Source organism: Ipomoea nil, unplaced genomic scaffold (assembly GCF_001879475.1).
Source record: "Ipomoea nil cultivar Tokyo-kokei standard unplaced genomic scaffold, Asagao_1.1 scaffold1558, whole genome shotgun sequence".
Lineage (NCBI taxonomy): Eukaryota > Viridiplantae > Streptophyta > Magnoliopsida > Solanales > Convolvulaceae > Ipomoea > Ipomoea nil.
The window spans coordinates 82,293-94,588 of record NW_017617986.1 but is presented as its reverse complement, the minus strand read 5'-3'; the positions used below and the strand labels follow the sequence as shown (position 1 = coordinate 94,588).

General features: G+C 32.4%; 1 protein-coding gene and 1 pseudogene across 1 annotated transcript in view; both read left to right on the top strand.

The window, feature by feature from the left end:
* The first annotated feature begins 6,508 nt into the window (after positions 1-6,508).
* LOC109189529 lies at positions 6,509-8,288 on the top strand (annotated as a pseudogene).
* A 3,208-nt stretch (positions 8,289-11,496) lies between these two features.
* The window catches only part of LOC109189528 (pathogenesis-related protein 1-like), a 2,068-nt gene continuing 1,268 nt past the window's right edge, over positions 11,497-12,296 (top strand). The window contains exon 1 of the mRNA XM_019340136.1: positions 11,497-11,877. Coding sequence (XP_019195681.1) covers positions 11,497-11,877 — 381 coding nt within the window. The remainder of the gene's footprint in view (positions 11,878-12,296) is intronic.

Here is a 12,296-nt window from a genome sequence, read left to right as displayed (position 1 = left end):
CAACGGGTTGAAGTCTTGACTAACTAGTTGAATGATGGATGATCAACGTATATAAGTTGCAAGACTTCTTCAAGGTTGTGAGGATGAAATCTGATAATTCTTATTGTAAACTTCACACCTTGAAACACTAGTTTTCAAAAGCTTAAGAGAGTGAACTTGTATAAGGAGCTTTTGAATATGTATGATCAGTTGAGACAAAAACCAGCAACTTCTATCATGGAGAAGATGGGTATTTATAGGAGAGAAAATATCCATCCGTTGGAGGAGATGATATTTCAAACCTATGAACCAGTGGGTAATAACCGGAGAGCCTGGTGCATTTAATGCTTCATTAAATGCAGTTGTACCATATAGTCGTTGGAGGCAAGAACTTCTGCAAGTTTTGTCTTCTAGCTCTGAAAAGAGGTACAATGACATTTAATGCACCTTGATTAGTGTGCTCTTCATTCTTAGGATAACATATTCCTAGGATGATCCATCAGCTGAGACACAACATTCTTCTTGAGTTGAGAGAAGATGGATTGTCTTGGCAGTCTGGTCGTTAGAAATAATGTCTCTGGACGATAGATTACTTTCGGTTTCTGTTCACGGCTGTAAAGGATCATCTATCCATTCGTGGTCTGTCCAAGATGTAGCTTTGCTTCAATCATCCGCTCTTCTTTCGTTCAAAGAAACCTAACTAAAAGATCATAACTCGGTTTCGTGTGTTTAACTACCTTAACACGAATTACACAGTGAGTTATGGTACCTTTCGTCTAGAACGAAGGTAGCAACAGATATGACAAAAAGTTAGGGGTCTACAATCTAAGTTACATTGGTATCATCAAAATCCTAATACATATGTTCCTAACATATATCAAGCCACAAACCAAAAAGAAAAATTCATCTAGAACTTTTAGTAGGTTTCCCTGTCTTCCTGCTGACATGGCGCCAGTTTCCCCCCAAATCGTATATGAAACCACGCTCAACCAAAGACGTAGCATTCAAACGAGGATGACCCAGGCGTGGAAAGTCCATGTTAAGTTGATTTAGTGGGTATGTTTCTAGGCTGAAGGCGACGGAAGGCTGAAGGTGACGGCAGGTTGAAAGTGACGAAGCGCGCTAGCTGGGTTAACATGTATGTTTCTATACTTTTCTGTTATATAATATTTCTATATCTTTGTGTGAATAATATATATATATGTATATGTGTGTGTGTGTGTGTGTGTGTGTGTGTGTGCGTGTGTGTGTGTGTGTACTATTGCTGCACATAATATATATATAATGTGTAAATTTTTCTCTTTTCTGTGAATTATATATATTGTACTGTTGCTGCGCATAATATATATGATGCGTACATTTTTTTTTCTTTTCTTTGCATTATATTATATATATATATATATATATATATATATATATATATATATATATATATATTATTCACAGAAAAGAGAAAAATTTATGCACATCACATATATTATGCGCAAAGCTGTGAATAATATAATGTTGATGTACAGTTGCTGTGAATACAAATGTGTATGCTTTTGATACAATAGGTCCTACTAAGCTTCTTTGATTTGAAAAGATAGGGACAAAGTGTTAGAAAAGTGGAAAAGAATACGTGTTTACAGTTCAGCATTCATATATGAAATTAGCTATTAGACCATTAGTTTATTAATTAATTAATACAAAACTGGAATATAATGTTTTCTTCTAATTAAATTTTACTAGTCATTGAATGGGGAAATCTTTTGGCCAAGGACTGAAGGTGATGAAATACTTGCTCATGTTCCAATGAAGATGACTGGTAGGCCAAAGAAAAAAAAAAAAAAAAAGCTTGAAGAAAATGAAAAAAAAAACAAGTAAAAAATGATTGAAGAGTTAGAAAGTTGTCTAAAAAGGGAAGAATTATGACATGTCAATTATGCAAGGGAAATGGACATAACAAACGATTTTGTCCTACATTGTCAACCCAACAAGCAGAATCTGCTTGTTCTTCTACTGTTAGAGGAAGAGTGATGGTTCTTCTGCTGTTGGAGGAAGAGGAAGACCATCGACTGCTGTGAGAGGGAGAGTGAGAGGAGGAGGGAGAGGAAGTGAAAGAGGGACAGACTTGTTTCAGGAAAGCTTTGTTAGAATGTCAGGTAATTTAATTGAACATAATGCGGATTTAAATAACTCATGTAGATGGCTCTTAGCAGTTTATGATTAATTGACAATGCTTTCTTCTTTTCTGTAGCTTGCGCAGAGTCAAGCTCAATGGGACCATGAAGCCAAATGAAGATTGATGAAGTCACTTTTTTTTTTCTCTTTATTTTTATTTTTGTTTTTGTTTTTTGTTAACTAGCTGGTGTTTATAGCTACTATATATGTATGATTTTGTTTTTTAACTAGCTAGTAGATTATGAATTGGGAGTTTATTTTGTTTTGTTCTTCGCAATATATATATTTTACAGTTTATATTAGTAACTTCATTTCATTTTTTTTTTCATTTCACTTGGTTTAGTTGTTGACCATCTAAATGGTTTTATGTGGATGAATAAGCAATATATATTCAAAGGGCCCTCGCAAATTATGTTGTGCATCCGTATACACCATGCATGGTGCATACGGATGTAAAAATGACGTCGTTTTGGTTAAAAAAACGCGCGTCCCACTTAAAAAAGAAATCAGGTTCGATTCCCGCCAATAGCATTTTTATATATCAATAAATTCATAACTATATATCCATAAATTCATAACTATATATCCACAGTGAATGAATGAAGTAAAAATCCACAATGAATGAACTAAATATCCACAATGAATGAACTAAATATCCACAATGATTGAACTAAATATCCATAATGAATGAACTAAAAATCCATAAATTCATAACTATATATCCAGAAATTCATAACTATATATCCATAAATTCATTACTATATATTCACAGTGAATGAATGAAGTAAATATCTACAATGAATGAACTAAATATCCACAATCATTGAACTAAATATCCGCAATGAATGAACTAAATATCCAGAAATTCATAACTATATATCCAGAAATTCATAACTATACATCCACAATAATGCTATTGCCGAGAATCGAACCTGAATTTTTTAAGTGGGACGCGCGTTTTTAGTTAAAACGACGTCGTTTTGCATCGTATGCACCATGCATGGTGCATTCGGTTGCACAACATAACTATTGTTCAAAGTGATGATGGATATATTTATGTGGGAAAATACTAAACAAAAAAAAATAGCATTTCTATAAATTAGGAAAACTAGAAAAATACTAAACAAAAAATTAGCCAAAAACATAAATTCTCGAAAAAACAAAAGAAAATTGAAACATTGGAATTGAAAATTTGAAAAAGTATAAATTATGAAAATAAAGAGAAGAAAATTATAGTTTTTTTAATATAATAATTTTTTTTTAAATATGTAAATGCTTACATGGACAACATAAGGTAAAGAGAAATGCCACATCAGGCCATGTCAGCAGGAAGATATGATAACCTGCTAAAAGTTCTAGGTGATTTTTTTTTCTTGATTTGTGGCTTGATATATACGATATGAAAGTTCATGGTGCGGGATGAATAATCAAATATGGTTTATGGTGTTAGATGACACTTTAGCCAAGTGTAAATTATTTTATCCTACACCAAATTGGTTATTGTTATTAACAAGCTCGATCTAACAGCATATCTCTCCTTACTTTATCGGTAATCAAAACAGGCTCTTCAATTACTTCTCTAGATAATTAACAACCCTAAATAAGCCCTTAGGATTTAATTAACTATCAGCATTAAGAATTAGAAAGACTACCAATTCTAGCCAACAGACTCGCAAGCTCAGTCCATTTAAACCAGACTATACATCTCCATAACATAAGATTGAAAATCTCTTTTATAATCAACTATGTTATTTTACGACTAAGGTTTAGAACACTTAAACAATTACAGATTTAAGAATTCGAAATGGCAATTTACTGAATTGAAAATTGAACAACAGATCCTTTTTGTACAATTAATCAAAGCAGTAATATCAAGATAATAGAAGGCATATAAATAGTGTAGCATAAAAGAAAATCAAATTAGATCTCACAATTCTAAAATAACTAAAACTTCAATTATTATTGAGTTGGAAAATAAACTTAACAACACATCATAATAAAATGTACTGACTGTCCTCTATTGAATAATTTAGGCCTATTTATACTAATTTCAGCACCCTAATCAGCTAAAAATAATCCTAATTTCCCTAACATCCTCAAATTGAATCAATTTCTTCAACCACATAAAACCTAGAAAATAAATAATATTTATTTTCTAAATCCTACGCACCAAAGAAAATAAGCTCCAGTTGATTTCGTCCGTTTGTGGTAGCAGACTAGCAGTTCGAAGCAACCGCAGAAGTCGTTCGCCCATGGAGTCATTCATCGCAGCAAACCGCGAACGGAGTTCCCATTGCCGATGCTGTCGCTGCGTTCACAGAAGACGCTCGGAAGAAGTTTCGCTGGTGTCTACGTACGTAAAAAGCTTATAAGGAAAAAAAGATAAAGAAAGGACAAATATATTAAACGGGGCAATTTATGTTGTCCATCTGTGTGCACCATATTGCATACGGATGCAAAAACGGCATTGTTTTACTTAAATAAAAAAAAATCATTTTCGATTGCCTTTAGTTACGTAAACATATGTTCATAATTTTATAATTTCATATTCTATATTTATAGTTATGAAATTATGGATGTGTAGTTATGCAATTCTGGATTTGTAGTTATGAAGTTATGGATGTCTAATTATGCATGCAATTCTGAATGTATAGTTATGAAGTTATAATTTCAAATGTATAGTTATGAAGTTATGGATGTGTAGTTATGCAATTTTGAATGTATAGTTATGAACTTATGGATGTGTAGTTATGCATGCAATTTTGAATGTATAGTTATGAAGTTATGGATGTGTAGTTATGCAATTCAGAATTTATAGTTATGAAGTTATGGATGTGTAGTTATGCAATTCTGGATTTATAGTTATGAAGTTATGGATGCGTAGTTATGCAATTCTTTATTGATTTTTTTTTTTAAAGTCGGACGTCAAAACGACGTCGTTTGTACAACCGTGTGCACCATGCATGGTGCACACGGTTGCATCATGCATGTGTAGTTTGGGCTGCTGAAATAAAATTAAAAAAAAAAAACAAATAAAACATGTAAGTTGGGCCAAATGCAAAAAAAAAAAAAAAAAAAAAAAAAAAAAAAAAAAAATGAATTAACCTACTTTAATTCCACCTTGCCCAACTCTTATTAATTAACAAATGTATTCCCCATGGCCCAAAAATGACATTTAAGCTTAAATTATTCAAATAACTATTATATTAATACAAAATATAAAATAAATTTTAAAATAAATATAATATTAAATAAATAAAACTAATTTATTATAATAATCTATCTAAATTAAATATATAAATTGTACTTATCAATATATACTTGTGGGTAGCCTGGTTTTTTAGCAATTATATCATGGACCACGGTCCACAAAGCTTTGTAGACCATGATCCAAAAACGGCGCCGTTTCTTTAAGTAAAGAAATGGCAGCCGTTACAGCTTAACGGAGCGCGTATTTTTGGTGTGTTAATTACAAAATGAAACTACAGTGTATCTAAATTGAAACTGTCTCACATATTGTTTTTATATTATCAAGTGAAACTGCAATTGAATTGAAACGAAACTATAGTAGTGTTGAAAAGAAACTACAGTGTATACAAAATGAAACTGAATAATAATTTCACATATTTGAGTGTATATTATCCAACGAACCTGTAGTTATATCAAAACAATACTGTAGTTGTGTTGTAATAAAACTATAGTGTATATAAAATGAAACTATAGGTATTATCCTACCGCCGCCACGTCCAAGCTTCGACGCCGTCGCCGTGTCCAACCTTTGCCGCCATCGCCGCCTCCATCCTCTATCGTCGTCGGTTCAACTGCCGCCGCCGTGAAGAACTGAGGTTTAGCTTTTAAGGTTAGCTTTTCTATTGTAATGTAATAAGCTGTCAAATTCATCCAAAAGTGATCTGATTGTATCAATGTGTGTGTTTATGCTAAACAATTTTGGATTTAAGCTAGGGTTTGAATTTGTGCAAAATTTCAGTGAAATTTCGCTATTTAATGTTCATATCTTGAGTTCTAAGCACCCTGCAATAATAAAAATTTAGTCATTTTGTATAAGGAACTCAAAAAATAATATCAGTTAGTTATTTCCTTATATAATAAACAACATTAAAGGTTTCTCTCCATTAACTTTATGTACCTATTGGATGTCATCACTAGTAGTTGTAGTTGTAACTAATGGTGGATCTCCATTCTCTATTCGGATCGACCTACTTTCAAATATATGCATGCGCTTCTTAAGGTCACGGTTTTCTTCATCCTTCTCATGGAGTTTAGCCTCTAGCTCTTTGATGTAAATAGATTTTGTGTCATTTAAGTTTTTTCGCTTCACTCCACCCCCATAACCATATACATGACCATGACGTTGTTGTCCAAAATGTTTTTCAACAATTTCAAGGTTTGAAAGTGATGGGTTAGACCTAATAATCTTCACAATTTCATTCTATAAAAAGTTTACAAGTAAACAAGATTAATGCAGAAGTATATCAAGATAAAAAGATTAATGCAGAAAGGCTAAATAATGACACTTAGCTTACATATTTTTCTTCTTCTTTTGTCCCATTTAATTTTTCAATTTTGCTTCTAGTCTTTAAGAAAATTACTCCCAAGTCAGGCGGTTGTGAATCTTTACCTCCCAATAAGTTGAGAAAAACAAATGTCATTCTAGGTAAAAAAGAAAAAAAAATTCATATATAACTAGCAGAACTGTTTTTTTTTTGGTACATTTTCAATATGATTTCTCTATGTGGGTTACTCCCTGTGCGATAGGCATTCCCATATCTGATGTTGACCTATTCTTAGTGTTTTGCTAACTGATTTTCTGCATAACTTTCAAATGTAAGTGATTATTTAAATAAAAAATATTTTTTTATAATATATAAAACCGTCATTACCATATCAGATCAACATACTTGAAACTTTTCTGTCATAAATTTGTTAGTGACAAACCACTTCCAATCTTCAACATCTACTCCAGGTGGAACACTTTTTAAACCCTCGGTCTTACTTGATGCAAGGTCTCAGAAATTTTATATTCAAAAGTGACCTCCAATTTGTCCACAAAGTATAGATATGCTCTAGGGTATCATCACGATATAACTCAATATTTGGATTATCAAAATATTTGAAATCTTTTAAATTTCAGTGTAATGTGAAATTCAGCATTCTTTGACTAACTATATGATTGAAGAGGGAAATTCACTTATCTATTATTGATTGCAAGGTTTTCATTACTAAAGAACCTTCTTTTATCATCGTAGCTGCAAATTAAGCTTTTATTTGAATCTCTTGCTTCTATCTCGGGTCTCTCAAGTTGCATGTAGACATGCGTATTTAGTCTTTCATTTCAGATGTAGTTTGATTTGCTGGTCTTTTGGTTCTGATCATTGCGGCCCTAAGTCACATCTCTATTGTGTCTAAGGTCGATAGCTCAGCTAGTTATGTTGATGTAGGTGGTGAAAATCCGACTACAACAGCAGAGAGGTTTAAGCCCTGAGCTCCTGAAGTACAAGGGGCCTATACAGTATACACTGTGCCCGAATGATTGTTCGTGAAAACGGGATTCGTGGTCTGTGGGCAGGGGCTGCCCCAACAGTTATGCGAAATGGGACGAACCAGGCGGCAATGTTCACAGCCAAGAATGCATTTGATAATGGGAATGTCCTTCAGCCATGGCAGTCTATGATTTCGGGTTTCCTTGCAGGGACAGCTGGTCCTATATGCACTGGACCTTTCGACGTTGTGAAAACGAGGCTGATGGCTCAAAGCCGATCAGGGGGTGATTTGAAGTACAGAGGACTGTTTCATGCCATCTCAACTATATACACCGTACCGAAGAAGGTATACGTGCTTTGTGGAAGGGGTTACTTCCCCGGCTTATGAGGATCCTGCCTGGACAGGCCATTGTGTGGGCTGTTTCTGACCAAGTGATTGGTTTGTATGAGAGAAGACATATACAAAACGCTGCGCTATAGCGTATAGGTAGCTCGACAATTACTCCACATTTCTCCTCTTTTTCTTGTGGATTGTAGTTCCATTCTTTGGCAAAAGCGTGCTAGCTGTTTTGGCCACTTTAGATTCCCTTAAATTAGTGGTAATGTCGAGTGAGGGACAGTTCTCTTGTCCCTGGCAAAATGGTATTTGAACACAATAAGATTAGAATAAAATATTCTAACAATATGAACTCCTTATCTTACAAGCACATGTTGATATTTGATAGTGATAATTTTTTCCCTACATGTTTTATGTGTTGTGAAATGTGTGTCGTAGGTTATCATGTGTAACTATTGAACAAAATATTAATATTTATTATATTTCTATAAAATACTTTGTAAACAAATATATATAACATACAGGGCCGGCCCAGAGGGGCGGGCAACATGGGAACCCGCCAGGGCCCAATGTTGAAAGGGCTCCCCTAACTTGGATTTTTATTTTTTTGATAATGTTAAGAGAAAAAAAAAATTTTATTGCATGAGCATATATTTGAACCCACAACTTCAAAATTACTATTTAACATTAAATTCACTTAACCATTACAATCATTTAATATAATAATTCAATTAATAGATACTTCATATATATAAGAGAATACTAATTTTTTCAATGCGCGATGCGTAAAACTAATGCCCAACATTAGTATTCAATGTTAAAATCATAGTTATAATTTTTTTAAAAATAAAATTTTATAAATTTTTAAAAAATTCACAAAGTTTATAGTTGTAGAATTCATATTATATATTTAAAAGTATATTAATAATTATGGTATGATTAATAATTTATTTTTACATATTCTTACATAATATCTACATATATTATTATAATTAAAGAAGGTAAGAAAATATATGGTGCATGCAAGTGCATTGTAAGAGTAATGGAAATAGATAATTGAAGTTATAACGGTAGGGGCATTGTTGTCCAAAAAATAATATAGTACAACATTTATAGCTTAATGTATCAAAAAAAGATAACAGAAAAACAGACATAAATGAAGGGTACCAACCTTCATTGACACTTAATATGTTTTTATTATTTTATTATTAGATTAAATTAATTTATAATTAAACTTCATGTAGGGGCCCAAAGTTTGAATGATCACTACTCCAGGATTAGTCCAACTATTTTTTTTTTTTTAATAAAGTCTTAAAAAAAATTATATGTAAATAAAAATTCAAAGTTATCCTTGAATTGTTTTCAATTAACACAATCTTTTGAACTAATATATATATATATATATATATAAACACTTTAACTTTATATATTAAGGGCCCTTCTTTTTTACTTTGTCCCGGGCCTATAAAATGATAGGACCGGCCCCGATAACATATTTTGTAATATAACTTAGATATTTAATTACAAGATAATGTCTCTTCAAAAAATGTTTTATAATTGTTGGTCTAAATCCATCTTTCTAAATCTATAAAATGATCTAAATATTTATAATTAACTCCAAAAACTTGGACAGCATTCCTTTGATAGGAAATTTTATATCATACGTTATTTAATTAGTTGTACTATTAAGTTATTCAACGTCATAGAGAGATTACATAGTATGTACCCAAAAAAAAAAAAAAATACAAAGAGATTATATAGCATCGATCTACTTTTTGATTATCTATTAGTGGTTTACTTCATTACGAAATTTAGATTGTATTATTTGTGCTCATTTTTTATTCCTATTTTGTTTGAATTGATGCGTCTCTTAAAGGTTTTTGTTTCTTTTTTTATTGTTGATTATACACATGTATGTATATACGTATGTAGTAATATAATAAATTAGTATACAGAGGAAAAAATTTATGTTAGTATCAATTAATTAATGTGTATTAGTATATTGTATTAAAGTATAACACATGCATATACATACAAGAGAAAGCTTACTATTCTAGTCAAATGAGTTAAATTACAGTTGACAATGAGTGTTCGTTACCATAGTTTATAGTTTTTATAACCATATCCGTCGTCGCATAGACAATTATATACTTTTAGTTCACATTTTAATTGTTAATGTTATTGGTTGCTCTAAATTTGCCAGCATGAGTTGGTTTTAAATTAGAGGTCAACTTTCGAAATCTAAGCGAATTACAATATTACTTGAATTTAATAACATGCATAAGACAGATTAACTGTTGCATAAATCCATCTATCTAAATCTTGAAAATGATCTAATTATTTATATTTTCACTTAAAAAAAAAATTAAACACCATTCCTATTCCCCGAGTGAAAACCCCATTTAGAACCATCAATATCACAACTCACCATAGTAATCTACCTTCAAATTAGAAGATGATCTCATGATCTACTCAAAAAAGCCTAGTTCCCGAAGAACTTAAAACACGCGGTAGAGCTTCACAAATCAATAGTCCTTTCAACAATTGAGATGAAGAAAGTTAAGTCAATAGATCTTATAATAGTAAGATGAACCAGTAAAGTTTACTATCTGTTATAAGATGTGAATTTTCGACAAACCCAACTAAAAAAACTTTAATTTGATAAAGAAAGTGGTCGGTAGAGCTTAAAGTTTGAAAGAAAACAGGTTCCAAAAGATGTATTCATTAAAGCTAAGGTCTACCAGAGGTGCCATATGATGAAGACAAGATGTATTCATAAACCCTAAAAAAGAGATTGTAATTAGATTTTCGATACTCAATACAATATACACAATTAATACACATTTAATTTAATTCAATAATTCCGAGCCAATCTTTTTGTTTGCTAATTTTCATACATGTCACTCCAAAGTTTACGATGGCCAACCTTTGACCCAGTGTTATAAAACCAACACTTCAATTTGAATATCACCTTATTATCCCAAAATAAAAAATAAAAATGGTAAACCTTACAATTTGACAGCTTTTGATGAAGACAAGTAGTATAACATACAGTAAAATAAAAGTAGAAGAAATATGTTTGTATCCAAATTTCCCGACAGAGTGCTGTTTATGCTAATCTTGAATGTTAATGAATTGGGAGTGGGAAACCTAGCTTATTATCTGCATAAATTGTATAATCCCTTCTGCCTCTACCCCACCCAATATATGTCACTGAGAGACCAAATGACAACAAAAAACTTGCAAAGCAGATAAAGTGTAACATCAAATTTTTTCAACCTACCTAACTTTCTTCCTATACATACTCTACTATAAATATTTGTGAGGTGACCATTATTCTTGTATTTCTAAGCCATACAAATTATTAAAAGCAATCCATTCTTTTAGGATACAAACAATCCTATAAATACCCTATAACACAATGCCAATGGCCATTGCATCTCTGCAGATAGAGACACATTTTTCCATTTCCTCTTACTTTTCCTTTTTATTGCAGCAAATCACAATAAAAAGGAAATGGAGTTTTCTTTTCTGCAGCTCACCATCTCCATAATTGCCTTAGCCGCCATTGCCCAAACATCTTTCGTACAATCCGCCTGTGACTCTGATTGCGTTAAAGGGTTTGTTGCTGCACATAACGCGGCCCGACAAACTGTTGGATCTCCACCTGTTAACTGGAACTCCACCTTAGCAGACATCGCCGAATCCTATGCCGCCAAGAGGTCTGCTGACTGTGTGCCGCAGAACTCTAACGGGCTGTATGGGGAAAACATTGCGGTGGCCTCTGCCGAATTGTCTCCGGCGGATTCCATGAAGTTGTGGATGGGTGAGAAGAAGGACTATGACCACGCATCGAATTCTTGCACCAGCGGCAACAATTGCCGCTCTTATACGCAGGTGGTTTGGGGCCGCAGCACGAGTATTGCTGTGCTAGGGTTACGTGCAAAACTGATTGGATGTTTGTCATCTGCTACTATAACCTCCGGGCAACTATATTAAACACAATTTTTTTTTTATGATTAGTATGATCTTGTGAAATGCAGACAGTGCATTAAAAAATATATATATATAAATATTTTAGAAATTACAATATTATCACTAATGTATTATCATGAAACAAATATTGTTTCATGCACGGATGCTGAATCAATTCAATTTTGAACTTTTTCTTTTACATTTGGCTAGCTATTCTTCGAATTATTTTTTTTCTGGGTTCGTGCATAATACTTGGTATCCCACTAATTGTGAGTTCATTCTTGTAGAGTTCTCTTATTGCAGAACACTCTTTAATATGCTCCACTCAATTAATTAACTAC